The sequence below is a fragment of the Pteropus vampyrus genome, unplaced genomic scaffold, assembly GCF_000151845.1.
Source record: "Pteropus vampyrus isolate Shadow unplaced genomic scaffold, Pvam_2.0 Scaffold509, whole genome shotgun sequence".
NCBI classification, from domain to species: domain Eukaryota; kingdom Metazoa; phylum Chordata; class Mammalia; order Chiroptera; family Pteropodidae; genus Pteropus; species Pteropus vampyrus.
Window position 1 is genome coordinate 170,846 of NW_011889290.1, and position 20,234 is coordinate 191,079.

The 20,234-nt window shown below is 41.9% G+C and overlaps 1 protein-coding gene across 7 annotated transcripts in view; it reads left to right on the top strand.

The window, feature by feature from the left end:
* Positions 1-4,370: 4,370 nt before the first annotated feature.
* The window catches only part of DUSP22 (dual specificity phosphatase 22), a 57,223-nt gene continuing 41,359 nt past the window's right edge, over positions 4,371-20,234 (top strand). For 3 of the 7 annotated variants that reach the window (XM_011383234.2, XM_011383235.2, XM_011383233.2), the window contains exons 1-2: positions 4,371-4,910; positions 16,683-16,716. In XM_011383234.2, coding sequence (XP_011381536.1) covers positions 4,890-4,910; positions 16,683-16,716 — 55 coding nt within the window. In that variant the 5' untranslated portion in view covers positions 4,371-4,889. The remainder of the gene's footprint in view (positions 4,911-16,682; positions 16,717-20,234) is intronic. The other 4 variants (XR_002777770.1, XM_011383232.2, XM_011383236.2 and 1 more) reach the window with 3 other exon arrangements.

Consider the following 20,234-nt stretch of genomic DNA (forward strand, 5'->3'; position numbering starts at 1 on the left):
CATATAAAAGATGAATTATTGGTGAACCCTACTCCTGGATAAATGCAACAACCTCCCGGTTGTGTTTTCTCTCCTTAATCAACAAATAACTGAACATTTCCCCACATAGTACAAACTATTTTAGGTGCCGTATACTAAGGCTGATGACAACTGGCCCTGCCCTAATGAAGCTTGCAACTTTGGAAAGAAAGTATACTGACAATACACAGGCATACATGTTATGACCTGTAGGCTGACAATAGTGTCACCTTCCACCCAATTTTTAGGAACTAGGGCTCTGTCTTATTTCCCTTTGCCTAATATTTTGTTCTATAGTCTGTTCAATATCTCCATTCCTCCCAGACTGGCTTTGCCTCTGCCAACCCTCCCAAAAATTCTACATGCGACAGACTTTGCTGACTCCCAACCACATGCCTGCTAGCATTTTCCATTCGCTTCCTCCCAGATTCTCTAACCCCATCTCTCTGCCCTGCTTACTTAACTAGATATCCATTCTTCTTGCTCTTCTCTGACCCCACATTCTCCAGATGCCTACGCTTTGAGATTTTAGCTCCTCATACTTCATTAGTAGAAATTGGAACAGGAAATCAAGTTCATAATCAGAAGACTGCTTGGAGGGCTGGAAATCAGTGGCCTTTTAATGGAATGGAGGAATGGAGATATTGAACAGACTATGGAACAAAATATTAGGCAAAGGGAAATAAGACAGAGCCCTAGTTCCTAAAAATTGGGTGGAAGGTGACACTAATGTCAGCCTACAGATCATAACATGTATGCCTGTGTATTGTCAGTATACCTTCTTTCCAAAGTTGCAAGCTTCATTAGGGCAGGGCCAGTTGTCATCAGCCTTAGTATACAGCACCTAAATCTTCAAGGCTGAGATTATTGAGGGCCCCATCCTTGTGGTCGGGCTTCTCTGCATGGCCTGAAGCAGTCAACTCGGTACTTCCTTTCTAGAGAGTTCTGGAGAAACAGGAGATGCTCGTGCTTTTGCTTTGGTGGTTGTAGACTCCATCTTTTTTCTTCTTTCCACAATTCATTAGGTTTTACCTTTCTTTTACTTTCAGTCATCCTTTGGCTAGATTAGCTCCTCATTTTAACTTCTTGTTCTTAATTTGTTCTTATTGGACAGTGCGGCCTAAGACTTCTGCAGAGAACTAACATTATCTATTAATGTAGACTTAACTGGTTGTCGAGTGAGAAAAAGAGAAGGAAGGAATGACAGAGAGAAAGAGAGATTTCATCTCTAAAAGATCTCATCCCTGTGGCTCTGTCGTACATGTAATAGTGGCAGGAGGTGCATTTTGCTCTCCAAGGGCTGGGGACATTCCTGATTGTCATGACTGAGGTAGTATTACTGGGACACAGTAGTAGAGGCCACGAATACTGCTAAATATTCTATAATGCATAGGGCAGACCTACAACAACAAAAATTATCCAGCCCCATATGTCAGCAGTACTGGGGGTTGAGAATCTCTGGATTATAGTATGTTCAAAAGGCCAAGGAACATTACATAACTACTTCTCACTTGGGCAGAAGTTTATCTCAATTCTGTGAAATTATCAATAACACCCCTAATGATCTGGCTGACTCTAATGGTGTATGGAGCAGCTGGCTCACATAACTGATAGACCATTCCTCACTGTACACACATGAAGGCTTAATTGTTTGGGAGTTGTTGTCAAAATTTGTGGTGTTGGGTGTGTTGAGAGACAGAAAAATGGCAGGCAGAAAAGTAAAAGTAAAAATCTTACATGGAGTGAAATTCTACTAGACATATCATGCCTTAAAATATTTTATGAGTGAGAGAATGCAAATAATAGATTCTTTTTTAGATGTGAAGCATTGCCAGCTTTGTCTAGGAGTTTCCTTCCTTCTTTCCATAATCAGGAGATACAGAGAATAAAAGAAAGAAGAAAGGAAGGAGCTTGGAAATGGGCAGGCCATCTGTTCAGCATGAGAGCTTCAGCTCTGAGGTTGTGTGCTTTGAAAAGAGAGAATACCAGGACATATTGCCAAATAGGATCAGACTTTCTCTTTTCCTTTTTAGTCATAGAAATGCAAGATGTGGCAAATTGATAATTACTGTTATGATGGAGAGAGGTGGAGTTAGGTTCTAGGACAGGATGGAGGGGAGTGCAGGGAGATAGCCTTTTATGGAGAATCCTACCTGCCCCCCTCCTCCCCACCACACACACAATTTTAAAAATCTGACACGGCTTCTTATGTTAATGGTCTCCTCTTTTCTCATTTAACCAAAAATGAAAGAAAAATTGAGAATCTGAAATCTGAAACTGAGAATCTGGGCATGTGGATCTTACAGGCCCATACTGAATGAAAGCCAGAGTGCCAGTCTTGACTGTTAGGAGATAGCCATGGCAGGTTTGGAGCCTTGGAGAGATTGTTAAGCAGACGATCTGAGCTAGAGAAATAAGTTTACAAGAAAAGCATGAGTAAGGACATGTTCCAAATGACAGAAGAAAAATTGGATGTTTGTCATTTATGGGCAAATACCAACTTATAAACTGGTTGTGTTCTCAAACTGACTACAACAATGACACAATTAGAGTGGAGGGAAACAGGAGTAGTTCATTGATTGCTGGATAGGACCTTTAAAAATTCATAGTCCAATACTTATTTTAAGGAGGAATAAAATGGTTCAGAAAAGTTGAGCATCTTGCCCAAGATCACTCTGAGACTTAGGAACAATGGCTGGTCTGGGATTCCCCAGGCAATCCTCTAACCAAGCTGTGTTGTCTATAAGCAGTAAGGCAGGAAAAATAATGATGGTGAGGAGCAAAAGGGCAAGAGAAGGACTGCCAAGGTGACTGGGAAGAGGGAAGGAAAAAAGGAAGTGAAAGTGGTAGGGAAGGAGCACACCAAAAGCCAGGGGCAGGAAGGGTGATGCCTGATCTGGGTCTTATTTGACCTATAGTAGACAATTTGGGTACACTTTGAGTGGGAGCTTCTTACATGTGGAGGTTTGGTACCTGTCATAGCCCAGAAGATATGGTATACAAGGAGAGAAATAACCAAGATGTAGTCTACAAGTTTTCAAAATGTCAGCATTCCTCAGAACCCGACTGCTATCTCCTCAGCCCCCTGAAATCATTAATTTATTCAACAAATATTTACCAAACCCCTATCTTGTGCCAGGTACTGCTCCAGGCTATGTGACTATAGTAGTGAATAAGACAGGCAAGGTCTGTTTCCTCTGGAGTTTGCTTTCTAGTGAGACAGATAAAAAGTAAGCAAATAAGTATAATTAGGTCTGATCATGTTAAGTGCTATGAAGAAAATAATAGAGTTAACATGATAGTTACTGGAGAATCTACTTTAGATTGAGTGTTCAGGAAAAGCCTCCTTGAGGTGACACTTGGCGACATGCAAAGAGCTAGGGATTGAGATATCTAGGTAGAGAGCACAACCTACACAAAGGCCCAAGAGCATGATGAAGTCTGGTAGGTTCAAGGAACACACAAAAAGCCAATGTGGCTTTTGCAACTTGATGAGTAAGGAGTAGATGAAATGAGGTCATGGGTGCACGGGTGAGCTCAGCTGTATTACATTGACACATGTGTTCATTTAACAAATATTTACTAAGCACCTACTATGCACAGAGCGTCGATGAGGATATAAAAATGAAACTCAGAAACCTCTATCGCAAGGATTCTGTCTCCAGTGACGAGTTTATTAAAGATGATGGAATACTCAAAACTGCTACAGGTTAGAAAATGTTCTATTCCAGACAGAATCACAATGCAGACATCACTATACTGCTTAGCAAAGATAGGGGCTTTCCAGAAGTAATTGTATCAACACACCCAAGTGCCTACCAGATGCCAGTTTATAATTTAAAGAAGGGAACACACTAGACGTCCAAAGCCAAGGCATGAGGTCTGAAATCCGGCCATCTGCTCCCTCCTCCAGAGTAGGGAGGTAGGGTCATTCCAGAGATGAGTAACTGATCCCACCTTTCCTCACCGGGTGAGCCTTCTCGGTCTTCGTGGGTGGGGGAGGACCACAGGAATCCCCCCACCCCAGCCTAAATCTGTCGCCTTCAGAAAACCCGGGCACGGAGCCGCGGTGATTAGCACCTGATTCACCGAAGGAGTCAAGGCAGGGCGGTGACTGCTCGTAACAGCACCCTGCCCCCACTGCCCGAGTCGCCCCAGGGGAAAAGGCCTGCGGGAGTTTTGGTGACTCTGACTTTCCGGGAGCGAGCCCTCCCGACACGCCACCGCTGGCGCGGGGAGAGCCTGAGCGACCCCCCTGGCCTCGGCCTCGGCCTCGGCCCCGGCCCCGCCCCCGCACGGCTTTGGAACGCGCAGGCGGCTCGCGTGGCGCGTGCGCTCTCGGCCCCCGACCCGACCACTGGGCGTCAGTAGTTCGCGCCTTCTCTTCAACGCGGACACCTAGGAGCCCTGTTCCTCACCCACCCCTGTACCCAGCTGCCGGGGAGCCCTGGTCTGCGCTCCTTTTCCCCGCGTGACAGCGGAGGAGCGGTGGTCACGCGGCAAGGCGCCAGGGGCCCGACTACAAGTCCCAGGAAGCCGGCCGGGGAGGGGCGCGCGGGACTCACGCGGGGAGTTCACGGGCAAAGCGAGACCATTTCCCGGCAAGGACGTCGCAGCCCTGCCCGGCTCGAGCCAGGAAGTCCGCGGCGGAGAAGCGGAAAACCCTATCGTCCGTGCCGGGTTCCCTGTAGCAAGCCTAGTCGCCCGGACCTCCCCGATTGTCGTTGTTGTTAATACTGCGAGCACGAAATTCCTCCCCAGCGCCTCCTCCCCTCCCGCCCCACCTGCTCCTCCCCCTCCTGTTTGCAACACGCCATTAGGGAGCCTGCGACCTCATTGCCAAAGTTCTTAAGAGCTCGCATTCGGTCACCATGGGGAATGGGATGAACAAGGTAACGTGTCTTTCTTTCCTCTGTGCTGTCTTTTCCTCCACTTTTCAGCCTTCCCTCCGGCTGGTGTTTGCTGGGCAACGAAAACCAACTGACGGTCGCCCTGTCCTCGCTCCTCCACCTGCCTCACTGGCGTCGCATTCTCCGCGACTTTAACGTAGGGAGGGAGGGGCGGCATATCTGGAGCCGTTACCGTTAAGTCTGTGTTTTTGAGGCGCCCCCCTCCAGGCCCCCTGCCGGCTTCCGGGTAACCAGCCTCCCGCCGCCAACCCTGCCAGCCGCTGTGTTTTGCGGCTAAGAACAAGCCGTGCCCTTTAAAAGCGTTGACAGTTGTTCTGCCGAGACGTCGGCAGAGCTTAGAGCACTGTGGTTTCTTCTTTTTCTCCCCTCCCTTTCACTCCCAAATGGGGCTCTTGACGCGTCACCACCCACATTAGTAAACTGAAGTAATAAGGGTCTTCTGTAGTTTCCTCTTTCTCCCAGATTTTTTTTTTTTTTCGGTGTGCACAGATTAAGTTTTGCTTAATCTGTGGAGAGGGAAGTTGACAGAGGCCTAAGTCCTAAGGTGTTCTTAAGTACCTGGGTTGGGGGATTGGGGTGAAGGAAGAGATTCAAAGCTGATATATACTGGGTTCTGTGGCTTCTGCAACAAGGGCAACCTTTTGCTCTCTTTGTCTCTGTTCAGCACCCCCTCCCACCCCCCACCCCACCCCCCACCCCCCACTCCTTGTTTCTCCGGAACCTCCTGCCCCCTTTCCTAGGCTGTGGAATAGTCTTCTGTCTTTCCTGTCACTGGAAAATACCAGATTCCAGCTCTAGCAGTTGAAAATTGCCTGGGATGTCGTGTGTTCATGTCAACCACAAGGCTAAGGATTTTGTGATCTGGTACTGCTGATTTAAAGGAAAGACTTATAAAACTTAAAAAGCCCTCAACGAAGACAAGTTCACAGGTCTTTGAAATGGTCCTGGATCAGAGGTTAGCTTTTGTTCTTCTGTTTGTCCTCCTCCATTGAATTCTACTTACCCACAGCTCCACATACATTCAACTTTCATATTTGGTGGATATAACAATGTGGCTTTCTCTTTTGATTAGTGGTGGGGTCAGCAGTTATTTGATTCTTGGAGTGTTAGGTCCAGTAGGGAGTAGTTGGAGTCGAGATGAGAAAGTGGTAGTCCTGTGTACTTAACTCTTCACCTGTCCATGTTGTGTTTTTTGTGTCCTGTAGACCCAATTTATGAAAGAACTATTGTGTGTTTTGGGTCTGCACACCTGAGAATTTTTGGTAATCAGAATTGTATTCATTGTGTGTGGGGTGTTTTTGTAAGGAGTGAGGGTGTGGTGGGGTAGTGATCAAGTTTGGAAACAGATTGTCTTTCGGATAAATACTTGCATTATGTCCCGGTTAGTACTGGAATCCATCAGCACCATGAGCCTTCTGTTTTTTAAATAAAAGCTAGTTTCACAAGTTTGTGGACTCTGCCTTCCCATTACCTGTGGTCCTACTTCAGCTTTTCTTTGATTCTTTCTGCAGTTTTTCCACTTAAATTGTTTGTTCTTCAGCTTTTTCAGCGTTTAATTTATTTAATTTATATTATAATTCAAAGAACATATTTCAGAATACAAATGATTGCCTAAGGGTTCAAAATTAATTTTAGCCTTTTCTGTAAAAACAGTCATACTCATGTCATAATTTTACTTTTCAAAGAAAGTAATAAATTTCTTGATGACGTTATCTTGACCATCTTGTACTGTAAATAGAACCACTATTTCCAATGTAAAGATGGAAAAACATGTGTACAGACAAATTTAGAGATGTCATTAATTCAACAAATATTTATTGTGTACTTACTATTAGGTGCTATGCTAGTTTAGGGAATGGGGTGAGAGTACAGTGCAAATGACACAAAGTTCCTTTACAGAACCTTCAGTATAGACCAGCAATTGCCAAATAGAAATATGTGAGCCATATATTTAATTAAAATTTTCTAGTAGGTACATTAAAAAAGTAAAAAGAAACAGGTCAAATTAATTTTAGTAATATATTTTATTTAACTGAAATGTATTCAGAATATTGTCATTTCAGCATGTAACCAATATATAAAATTATTTGTTGAATGGTACTTTTTTTTTGTACTAAGCCTTCAAAGTCTGGTCTGTATTTTAAACTTAAATCACATCTCATTTGAGATTAGCCACATTTAAGTACTCAGCCACTGTAGCTAATGGCTATTGTATTACACAACGTGGGTGTGGGTGTGGGTGTGTGTGTGTGTGTGTGTGTGAGAGAGAGAGAGAGAGAGGGAGGGGGAGGGAGGGACTTGGGAGGGAGAGAGAGGGAGAGGGAGGGACTGGGGAGGGAGAGAGGGAGAGGGAAAAAGAGGGGGGAGACAGAGACAGACACACAGACAGTCGCACAGACACACAAATCACAAGCTGGGGAGAAGTGGAGGCTCCAGAGGATAAGACAAGGCAATTTCAGGAGAGCAGGTTAGTAGGTGTGATTCAGTCCAGGCCTAGGATCTTGCTGCTGTAAAGATGATTAAGCTGAGGTCAGAATGAATTGCTCAAAGGTCAGCAGCAAAGTGGATTGCTGGAAGCCAGAAATTAAAAGCCTTGACTACAATTTGTTCACATATTACTGTGTGACTTGAAACTAGGCTTCATATTTTTCCCATCTGTAAAAAAAGAACAGTTGATTTACAGAATCAGTGGAATTATTATAAAGTGCTTTTCTAAGAATATTTATAAATAAGAATGTAAAATGCCCTTTAACAACAATTTTCAGTATGTGTGTACTGAGGTTACTGGGACAAGATTTTGTTTCAGTCTTGCTCAAGTTGATCATCCTTGACAAAAGAAAACTTATGTACTAGATAATGCAGATTCCATTCTGACTGCTTTGATTATAGCAGTTTTTATTTATATTTCATGCCATCATGGGGGATCTTACCATACATTCTAGTCTCCTATGGGACACTGTCATGCCCATCTCAGGTGTATACAGTATGTTACACAGAGACTATAAAGGAAAGAAGCTTCTGTATTCTGGCCAATTGAAGATGATGAGCAAACAGAGAACACAGCAGTTGTGATCTGTTATATTTTGAACCTCATGTTCCTGCAGTTTATAAAATCTAAGCCTCACTCTAGCCTTAGAAGGTCAGTCTGTATTATCCTCTGTGAACAGATTGGAAAATGGAGTCTTGGAGAGATTAAGTAGCATGACTAAGGTCCTCATGCTAGGAAGTGGCAGAGCTGGATTTGGAACCCAGATCCCACTGATTTTGAAGATAGTAGAAGTTTTTACTTTGAGCTAGGATGCCAGTTCATCTCAAGTGAATTCTCAAGTAAAAGACACTGAAAAATAACCTGAAAAAGCTCCCCAGAGTTCCAAATTGCAAAATAGGAAAAGCACCTCCTCTATTCCTTCATGTTTGACATTGATAGGAGGGAAAGGCAACCAACTAAAACTATCATTTCATAGCTTTTTGTGCCATTCCAAAATAGATTGAACTACCCGAAATTATATTACTAAGGAGCTTATGATATGCCAGGGAATGTTTTGAGACTTTACCACACAGAACTCATATGATCCTCACAACAACCCCATAAAATAGGTACTGCTATTTTCATCCCTGTTTTATAGATGAGATGCACAGAGATTAAGTGATGGGCCCAAAGTCACCCATTTGGCAGAGTCGGAACCCAAAGCGAGGTGATCTGATTCATAGCCATAATGCAGAGTGCCTCATTATACTGCTCAAAAGATCAGTTCAGTGAATGTCTCTAGTAGGATTAGGGTTAAACCTAAAAGGGCTATTGCATGCAAATGTCACATTTCTGTGGAGCCTTTGAAAACTCTTAAGTGACCCAAAGTTCTCTCAGTGTCTAAATATCCAAATTTTGGGGGGGAGGGTCTATAAGGAAAATTATCATTGTCATCTTATTAGTCTTAAGTACTACAATACCACATTAAAAACAAAAATCTAGTCTCTAACCAAGCATCATGTCAGAGAAATCTGCCCCAGATGCTTCTCCATGTGCATGTTTTTATCTTGATCAACCTGAAATAATGACCCAGAAGTGAGCTATAGTGTTACCATTCTAGGGTAGGATATGAAGACCCTCTGGCTTTGATGTCTTTGCCCCCACTGCCAGGGTTATTTCAATTCCTCCAGCATCCTGCTGCCCAGCCTGGTGGCCTCTTCCTCACTTGCTGCTGCTCTGTGTTCTCTGAAAGCATTCTTCCTGGTGGAAATGGATGCTGTCCTAGTAGTTCATGGGAAACTTCCTCATGATAATGAGAGGCAAACACTTCAATTGGTGCATTGCTTTTTCATTAGAAGCCCACTGTTGTGAAAGAAAGAGTGGTGGGGCTATCAGAAAGCTTGATGTGAGGTTTCTCTACCACTCCGCTGCTTCCTGCTGTGATCTTGAACAAGTCACTTAATGTTTCTGAGCTTCAATTTCTTTATCACCCTCAATTCACAGGGATGGTGACTAGCTTATCTAGTGTCCTTATTTGCTCTACGATGAGTATAATGATACCTCCCCTAGTTGCTACTTAGATTCTTGAGAGAAGCAAATGAATGTATTAGAAGACGTCTTTGCAAACCATAAAGTGCAAATTTGCACTGTTAATAGTGTTCTTGGATATGTCACGTCATAGATATAGTGGTGGCATCTGCCTTGGATATGGTTGACACCTGTTTTAGAATGGCTCTTTCTCCTTAGGAAGATAAAGGAGTGTAGTTGAGAAAGGAGTATAGTTCAAGGGGGAAAGAGCAAGGAGAGTATGCCTCCTAAGCATAAGACTAGGGTTTCTCAGCCTTTGCAATATTGACAGCTTAGGCTGTATCATTCTTTGTTGCGGGGGCCGACCCGTGCATTGTTGGAGGTTTAGCAATATCCCAGGTCTCTAACCACAGGATGCCAGTAATCCCCGTCCCCCATTATGAAAACCAGAAATGTGTCCAGGTATTGCCAGATGTCCCATGGAGGGCAAAATCATCCACTGGTCTAGGGTTTGTCACTCAGAAGCTCCTGAGGCCTGTGTGATCGTTAATCTGAAACTAAATCATTCTCAAAAGGCACAAGAGGTCCTAAAAGATTGAGAAGCACTGTTTTAGTGTGGTAAGGATCTAGAAGGTCAGATATCCTTGTGCTGGTGCATGCTGCTGTTTCCACATGGCAGCACCTAACTTGGCTGCCTTCATAATTCATTCATCTGTTCGTTCACCCACTCATCAAATTATGTTATTGAATACCTGCGATTGTCAGAGCACTTTCCTAGGTCTTGTTGTGGGAAATAAATATGAAAGACAAGAAGATCCTGCTGCCCACATTGGTCCCAGGCAGCTTACAGAGAAATCCTTCGATGGGAGATGAGCATACTGTGAGAGGCACAGCTGTACAGCTGCAGCTGTGGAGCTGATGGACAGATGGCTCCATGAAGATGGTCTCCCTGTCTTCTCTACACCACCCCCTGAATATTTTCTCAACATTACAGTTTTATTTCATATTGAAAGAACAGATGTTTAAGGCATCTAAGTGCATAGAAGAGTATTCCTTAGATTCTCTCTTTTATAAACTGCATACTTGTTAAGTTCATTGCCAAATGGCATTAAGAAATCTATGATTTTTAACCCTCCAAGGAATCCACCAAAGTTCTCCCCTTCGCTCCTGGCTTCAAAACTCAGAAAGTTCTTTCTGACCTAGGGAGAATTAGCAGCCCCATTACCTTGTACTGCTGCTTGATCAGGAATTTTCTCTTATATCTGTTTGGATGGTGGTGTCTTAGATTCCATGGCATCATGAAATACTAAGAGAAATGTTTAAAAAGTAAACAAGATATTTCTTGCCTTAGAAGCAGTATCTTTTTGTGCTTACGTGCTTTTTTTGGTGGCTAAGGATTTTATTTTATATATTTCTGTATGGCCAGTGTTAGTAAAGTGTGAGAGTGAAGGATATTGATCAAGAGGAGCCATCAACCATGGATTATCTTTAGCACGGTCTCAAAGTATTCCTGCAGAAGGAGTCTACCTACCATTATCTATTCCCAATCTTTTAACAGAAAATAAGAATCTTTTTTGACCAGCAGAGTGTCAGAGACCATCTTCCTTTGTGGTTTGTGCTGTTTCATGACCATTTTATTCGGTGATTATCTCTGCATGTTCCAGACTCAGTGGCAGGCTTTTTGGGACACAGCAGGGAATGAGGCAGACATGCCCGCTGCTTCAAAATAAATCAAAAAGTAAGCAAATAAAATAATTTTAGGTATCGATAAGTGTGATGAAAATAAAACAAGTGTGCTGTGATAGAGGGTTTTAGGGAGTTTGGTGGGCAGGAAAGACCTCCCTAGGAGCTATCACCTCATGGGAGACCTAAATGACAATAGCCACCTAGGTGTAAAATGGAGACAACATTCTCTGCAGAGGAAAAGAGCAATTGTTTCTGAGTCCCAAAGATGATTCAGACCAATTCTAAACTTATTCTTTTAGAGTCATAGAACATTCCCAAACTGCATTTACAAAACTTTTTTCCTCGATCTATTCTTACTTCCTACCAGGTAGCAATGATTTCACTCCTGCTATGTTCTTTCTTCTGGTTTGAGTTCAGACTCAATGAACTGTCAGCCATGTTGTTCCAGATGAATACTTACCTCTTCCCTGGTTTCCTCTATAAGCCATCTCTCTGCTGGAAAATTATTTTGTTTTATTTCATTTTCCCTTTTTCTGTACTTAGATATTATTAGCAAAAATAATATTGGAGAAGTCAGGTCAAATTTTTTGAGTTTTAAGTTTCAATTATGAAGCCTATTAGTGTAAAAGTTTAAATATTGATGGGCTTATTATTCTCCTTGAAAACAAAACCATAATTTCTCTCCCTGCCAATGGTTAATCCTCCAGCCTTCCTTGATCTTGTTTTGTAATTTTATATGGAAGAAACTACAGAAACTGAGATTGAGCAGTTTTCTTTCAATTTCCAACTCTTGAAATTCTGGCTTACTCTTCTGGTCTGGAAAATGAAGTTAAAAGTTTACTGACATAACATAACTCTCTTTATATTACTTAAAAATATTTTAAATGCATATAAAATGCATCTTAAATGATTTTTAGTAATTTAGCTCCTTGATTTTAATAAATTCATACCTCTGCCTTTGCCAGCATTCTGCCCTGGCATCCCTTTAGAATGCTGTTCTCCTCCAATAGCAGCCCCAGTGCTACTGGCCTGGTGTCACTGACCCCATACAGAAACCCAGCCAGGGAAGAAAAGGACAAAGTTTGATCTCACAGCCTTCACTGTGCATTTCTGTTTGGCCAGTGTTAGTTTTTTATATCCTTTGTTTTTTATTATCCTCACCATTGTTTTTATATCCTTTCCTTGCTTCGCCTCCTCCCAGCTTATCCACAATGTTTATTTGTTCATCTGTCCACTGAAAAATCATTTACTTGATTGAGTACCTACCAATCAAAGGAAAACCATTTATGTTTAGAGAAAAGATATTCAAAGATATGATGCAGGCAGCAGATAGAGGTCATAAATTAGATGCCCACGGGCCATAGTCAGCCTGCTTAAGTGTTTTATTTATCTATCCCAATATTTAAGGTTTTTTTAAAGGTAGTTGACAGTATTTGAAAATTGGACTGTTTCCTATAAAATCTGGATGCTGGTATTAGGGGACCTCGCCTTTGTCTCTGTGTCTCTCTTTACCTCCTTGGATGTGGGGAAAATTGGGGAAGGTGCTAGGCATGGGGCAGAGGCTGAAGCCATAGCAACCTCAGTCCTTGAAGGTCTCACCTGCCGAGGTCTCGAATTTGGGTGTCATGCTGATAGCTACTTGGAGCCCTAAGAAGATTTTAATCTGAAATATCACATGATCGACTTTGCACTTGGAGGCAGATTGAAGAATCCTTCGGAAGGACAAGTCCAGAGGTGGGGAGATCTCTAGGAGGCTGTTATAGTAAATCAGAGAGGAAGCCTAAGAAGTTGAACAAGAGAACTGCACTAAAGTTCCAAGAGGAGCACATAAATTGGGGAGCTGTTAAGGAGTAGAAGGAATTGCTAAATCAGGCTTGAGTAGAATTCAGAGGAGGGAGGAATCTTGTTAGAGTAACCTCTATCTGGTTCTTGGAGTGCAAGTGGAAATGCTTTCAGGGTTAGTAGGACTTTGCTAGTCTATGACTTGCTTGGTCTGTGAAGCTCATTTGCATTTGTGCATTTTTTTCGGGGTTGAAAGGCCTGCATCAGGGTCTGTGGTTGTAAGCGACAGAACCCAAATGTGGCTGCTTTAGGTAGAATAGGTCAGATAGCCAGGAAGGCTGGAGAATCAGATTTAGGCTACCCTGCCAGGAGCTAGTTCTACAACTGGTATAGTGAGAGCATTTCTGGGACTGCCCCAAGATGCAGATGTTGCTACTGTAAGGTAGGCTGTCCTGGCTTATCTCTGGATTCTGGTCTGGAACAGCTGTGGAGACATGTTGCACTTCAGTCACTTGTCCATGCCTTAGCAACAAAGGTAGAAGTGAGTAAATATTTGGCATTTGCAGCTTCTGTAGTAAAAGCTGGGCTTGCTTCCCACCAAGACTCCAACGTGGGGGATGGGGATTCGCCAAACACAGGAAAAGGCTTCAGAGACTAGGAAACCTATAAAATAAAATAATTGTTCATTAAAGGGTTTATAATTTTTTAACATACTGAAGAGATGAGGGATCCCAAACAGTGAGGACCTCTTCTCTATTTTGAGAGAATATTGGGAGCAAATAAAGGTGATGTTGCAAGGTGGGACCAGTGAGGGTTGTTGGGAAAATAGGGGTTATTTGGCTTGGCTGGAGATTAAAATGGGGAAATCCTTCAGAGGTAGAGAGTCATGTTGAAATTTTCAGTTGAATTTCAGTTTTGGCCTTCGTTTTCTTGGGAAAGGTTTTGCCATTGAACATTTTGATCTAGCAAATGACCCAGTGAGAATATGACTTTAGAAAATTAATTTGATGGGACAAAAAATAAGTTCAGTGGCTGCTTCTCTAGTTCATGTGTGAACTGAGGTTCTGGGCTGTGGTGGTGACCATTAGCCAAGGAGCTGGTGCTATGATTGGACTTCATAACTCACTGGGCAGAGGGAGGGCGCTAGGGTAGGGAGAGAGACGTGCCCTGGTGGGAGTGGGCTCCAGATTTTTCATTCTGGATGACTGGGAGAGGTGACACTATCAGGGGACAAGAGGAATTGATAATTGGGGGAGAGAAGATAATGATCTGTTTTAGATAGTGGAGTGAAGGGAGTGGAAGCCAGACTGGAGTTGAGTTCCAAAGGGTAGATTTAGGAATCATTAAATCATAGTTCTAGAGCAGTGGAGCACAGAAGTGATCTAACCTCATGCTCTTGTTTTATTTTATTTAAAAAAATAATATGAATGTATTAATTTATATGTAGTAGAGAAAGTAGAAGTACAAAAAAGAAAAGTAAAAATAAGACATAATCTTTTTCCAAAATACCACCACTTGACTTTAAACAAAAAGCAAATTGAAGTAATGCATGCATAAGATTAGAACATTCAAACCATATAGAAAATTACATACAGAAATACAAAAGTGGTCCTCCCCAGACCTTCCCAGCCTCCTGTGTCCGCTTCACAGAGGTAAGCATAGGAATGAAGGCATTGTACTGCACACATGACTTTACCATTCCTTTATTTTTATCATGACATTTCTAAGATAGAGTAAATAAACATACATAAAAATATCTACTTCTTTCTAACAGCCCCAAACATCTTAAATACCTTAGTGGCACTTACTATAGAGCCCTGAAAACTGTCTATCTCAGTCACACCACTATCCCAAGTGCCCAGCACAGTGCCCATGTGTAACATGAATTCAGCAAACCATTCAACCACTGTAATATATTCTGTAACTTGCAATACATACAATATGACAAACATGCCCATATTGTAGTCCATTATAACTGTCAACTGAATGAATCTGGAGTCATTTGTGGCATAAAAGAAAAATTATTCTGTCACTTATGAAAAATGGCAAGGAAGACAGAGACTACTGCAAGTGAGAGACTGAACTCCCAATATTACAGGCAAGTGGGGATTTATAACCAGTGAGCAGGGTGAGGGAGTAGAGGGGAAATTTGTAAGAAGAACTTGATTAAATATCAAGTGAAGGAAGAGCTTGATTGGATATCACGGGTGGGAGGATTCTTTGCTAAATCTGGCAGTCTATGGACAAGGCCTAGTTGAGAAGAGGACTCAAAGTTGCCCAACTAAAATTTGGTCAAGGATGAAATGTTTTGTCACTATCACCCAAACAACCATGTGATGATTATGGCCTTTAGTAGCTAATGTCACATCCTAATAAAGATAGGAGAGACCCTGGAGAATGAGATATTACACATAAAAAAGCTCTGTGCAGGCAAGAACTGCCAGAGAACATCAGTTCGATCCATCTCCAAGATGAACTTGCATTGTTCTTATATTGTAAAACAGGAATGATTAAGTATCTATTCCATCTTTCCAGTTAGGAGAATCCCAAAGACTGATTATAATTCAAGAAAGACCTGTTTTTTAACTCCTTGGCAGTGGATGCTGGAGTTTTTCTTTGAGATTTTGTTTCACATATTCATAGAGCTTATGTTGTATGCACTTGGAAATCATATTGCGTGGTGTAGCTTCCAAAGCAGTGTCCATATTTGGACTTCAGAGATTTCATATAAAGTATTGGCAAGACAAGAATTAGTTTCTGGTTTTGTATTTTGCAAAGTAGGGGGTGCTTGTGAAAAATACAGTCCCTAGGTCTCATGTCAGATCTACTCAATCATTCCATATAGGGGGTGGGGCTTGTGTAGAAATTTGAATTTTTAACAGATTTTGATGATTCTGATAGATAGTCTGGTTTGAGAACTATTGCCTTAGGAGAAGTAGATATTTGGGAGCAAATGTATGTTCTTAAAACTTTTTAAGAAAACAGTTCATTCATTCATTTAGCAACTCTTTACTGAATGGTAATCATGACCTAAGCTTGACCTAGGAGCTGAGTGTGCAGCAGTGAGCAACAGGATGTGTTTGCTGCCCAAAGAGCCTTCCATTTCAGCAGAGGAGACAGACCTTCACCTAGTAATGCCCCTGTGACAGGATCACCACAATGAGAGCACAGCAGGCTGTGGGCAGTGACACAGGGGCCTGTTCCAGACTCTGAGATCAGGACAGGCCTCCTTTGGGCATGAGTCAAAGCTGCCTAACAGTGGGGACAGTATTTGCAAAAGCCTTGGACAATAGAGGGTAGGTTTTCTGGAGCAGTGAGAGAAGCCTGGGATGTGTAGAGGGTGTCTAGGGTATAGTGAGGAAAGGAGGAGTCATGGGGGAAAAAGCAGGCAGGAAAGTTGGAGGGGTTGCTGGAGGCACTTAGTTTTATGGCTTAACTCAGGATGCCAAAGAGCACTTGCAGGGCAGAAATGAGGAAGGACACATGGGATCTGTGAAGTTCTATGGAAGATCTTGGTCTTTAAAGTTCTGAAAGTTGCTTGACACCAACACACTACCATCCATAGGCTATTTGGGCAGGGTTACTACTGGCCATGGGCAGGCCAGAGCCCTGGACACAAAGATGCCTGATTGTGCATGCTATCCATCTGAGGAGGTTCTAGGAAGTAGGTGTAGCAGGCGACAAGCCTAGGCTGTACACCAGCCACTCTGGTGAGGGCCCAGCATCTGTGTGCAAAACCTTATCAGCATCAGGTCTGTAATGCTCACATCTGGTATGTGTCTCTCCCCTAGATCCTGCCTGGCCTGTATATTGGCAACTTCAAAGGTGAGTTATCTCTTTTTTTTGTATTATTGTGGTAAAATATGCATAATATAAAATATGCCATTTTAGCCATTTTTAAGTGTACAATTCGGTGGCATTAAGTACATTCACATTGCTGTATAACCATCACCACCATCCATCTCCAGAACTCTTTCATCTTTCTCAACTGAAAGTTAGTACTTTCAGTACCAATTTAGTACTAATGATAGTACCCATTAAAGACTAACTCTGCATTTCCCCCTCTCCCAGCCCCTGGAAACTAACATTTTACTTTCTCACTCTATGAATTTGACTGCTCTAGGTAGGAACCTCATATAAGTGGAATCATACAGTTTTTGTCCTTTTGTGTCTGGCTTTTTTCACTGCTAATGTCCTCAAGGTTCATCCACGTTGTATCATGTTTCAGAATTTCCTTTCTTTTTAAGGTTGAATACTATTGCATTTTATGTATATACCACATTTTGTTTATTCATTCATCTGTTGATGGACATTTGGGTTGCTTCCACCCAAAGTTAAGTTTACTTTTTAAAAGATTAGCTTTAGTCTTTTCACATATGATTGAGTCGAGGTATAAACTCAGTTTATACAAAGTCTGGTCTGGACATGGCCACCACTTATGCCCAGGCTCCTTGTTAGGTCCTCTTCCTCGTGTTCCAGCCCCTCGGCCAATACTGACAGAGGCATGTGGAGCTTGCTGTTTCCACCTTAACCTGTGATCTTCATTTTAATTCCACATACATGTTGGAACATTATTATCAAAAGAAGACAGCTAATAAGCACAGTAGCCATGTAACTTCTTGATAATCTTTTATCACTTTTTCTAGTTATTATTAATAAATGTTCAGAAACCTATTATTTTAATCACTTGTTAAAAATAAGAGGCAATTTTATCTTTGGCAGATTATTCTTATCTTGTGTTGACTTTTCTTCTTACACATTCCTCTGTGACTTATTCAATATGTATTTATTGATTTGCTGTCAGATACCAACTTTTTACTTTTAGCTTATCTGTCTCAAAATGCTCTGTGGTCACAGAGGTGAGTGGAAACCCATGGAGCAAAGTGCAGAGTGGCAAACAGACTTTTGTTAATTTCCAGAGAGGGGCCAGGTCCTCATGCTGTGTGACGCTTTGAATGTTTATAAGTGAAAACACTGGTTCCTTAGCATTGGAGATAGGGTAAACTTAAATAGGATGAAATAGACCTAGGAAACTTGTAGAAACAAGTCTGCCTACATTGGGTTGAAAAGAGCCAAACTTTGTCATAGGCATCTGAAACTCCTCCCACCCCAAACAAGCCAGAACACACTCCTCCCTGTTTTGTGGTTGTTGCTTAAATTTGTAAGTTCAGGTTCAAATTATAAAAACAGTCTTTATGATTTCTCTGCATAATATTTATTTTTTCTTCATTTCCCCGAAGGCTCCTAGTGCTGCTAATTTGCCTCAAAGAGAATTAAGCATAGGGAGCTAACAGCTGCTAATTGCTACTAGAACCTGTTAAAAATAGTTCTGGAGTTATTAAATCAGTAAGCTTTGTAGTTCTCAAAAAGCAGCAAGTGCTTTGTGATGGGAGCTGGAATATAGAAAAGAGCAAATGTCTTTAGAGGTTATTTAGTTATTTTTAACTGCTTTGATGGGGAGAAGGGAATGTCTTTGTGTTTGAGAACAGAATTTAGAATAAATTCTTAGAAGTAGAGTTACTAGGTGAAAGTGTTTAAAATTAAACACTTTAATTACAAACACTTTAATTTTAAGTGTTTAAAATTAAACACTAAAAATTAAAAATTGTAATAAATACCAACCAAATTAAATACTTCTTCCCACAATTTATGAGAGTTTTATCCTAACACATAGAAGGTTACTTTCCTATAGAAGGACATTATGCACAACTTTAAGGAAGTATTTAAAACTCCTTTTTTGTACTAAAATCCATATTTATTTTCTAAATAGTGAGTGACATAGGAATCCTTCACAGTTCCAGGATTCTTGCTTTGTAGTTTTCACCCATCAGAGTTTTATAACAACTCACACCTATCTTTGTTCAGACAATTGATATTTTGTTATTGCTTTCAGTTATTCTGACATTAGTATGTGGTTATGTTTTTTTCATGTACTCACCAAACATTTCTTAAACATTTATCAAGTGTAAGGCTTATCTAAAACAAAGGAATGATAGTGTGGTGAATCCCCAAGAAGTTGGAAGGAAGTGTTGTGTTCATATAGTTGCCTGTAAATTAACTCATCCATTCCACAAACTTGTTGCAAGTGCCCGATGTGCAGAGCACTGTGCTAGGAGTCTGATGTGGACATGTGTCCTAGTCCTCAGTGGGGAGCAGGTATAGAACAGGGGGAGCAGGTCCTGCAGAATGGAGAGAAGCAATGGGATGGGCTTGCCTTGGAATTCAGTTACCCCACAGCCCATGAGCCAGATGTTTGCCCTCAGACACGTTAAGCAAACTCAATGTGAGAGAGGAAGAATGTCAGCTCTGGGGCTATGGTGAGGACTGAGCCAGACAGTGCAGATGAAGAACTCACTTCCTGCCTGGTACATGGCAGGTCAGCCAGGGTAAGTCCTCCTCATCTTCTCTATCTGGAAATAGGAACCACACACCTACTTTGGACTATTGTGGGAAGATGTTCATAAAGCACCCACACCATGCCAGGTGTGCTATAGGCGCTCATCAACATTAGTTAGCAAGTATGGAAATGCAAAGTGAAAGGATCATGACTTCTGGAAAGTGAATCCAGCTCTCATCTGCTTTAGTGTGATGCCTCATTTAGTCATTTTCTTCTCTTTTTAAATCACAAATAATACATGCCTACTATAAGACAACAACCAATATAGAAATATAAAAAGGAAATTTAATGAAAAAATTTAATTTTCTGAGAGTTCAATTTTTTTTACAGAGTATGGATCGACACTTGCTACTCAGGCCTTGGTTCTAGCAGCCATGGTCTCCTCAGTCCAGTCATTGAATGGTCTTCTGTGCCATTTCCTTTCTTCTTTTCCCTCCCCTTCCCTCCTCCCTTTCTTCCAGTGGAATTTTTTACAAGTCGCTCTGCAGCTTTTTTTTTTCTTCTTTTTAACTTTGCAATAAATCACAGTTTTCTAACACCTGGTGATTTTTCCACCTGGAGAAAAACCCATTGACAAACCCAGCTTCTGAAGCCTGGTCTTTGATGAGAGCCTCTCAGTCAAGATTCCTGTAGCTGGCAGCTGGTTCTGCCCATATGTAAGGAGGGAAGGTAGGAAGTGGAAACTCAAAGATCAGCTCCATCCTAGGCCAAGAGGGTGGGGATTAGCTGCTTCCTCACAACTTAACAAGTGCAGAAGTGGTTGTTAGCGGACGGTGGAAGCCTTCATTGCTTAAAGATCTCCACAGAAACCTTGCAAAGTGGGAGACAAGCTCAGGCACTGTGTGTGTGCAGGTGATGTACAAAGAGACATGTTTGAGGTCTCAGAGCTTTTGTTTTGTGTCTATCAATTGGAGCATGGTTCCCCAGTTCAGATGAGTAGAATTAC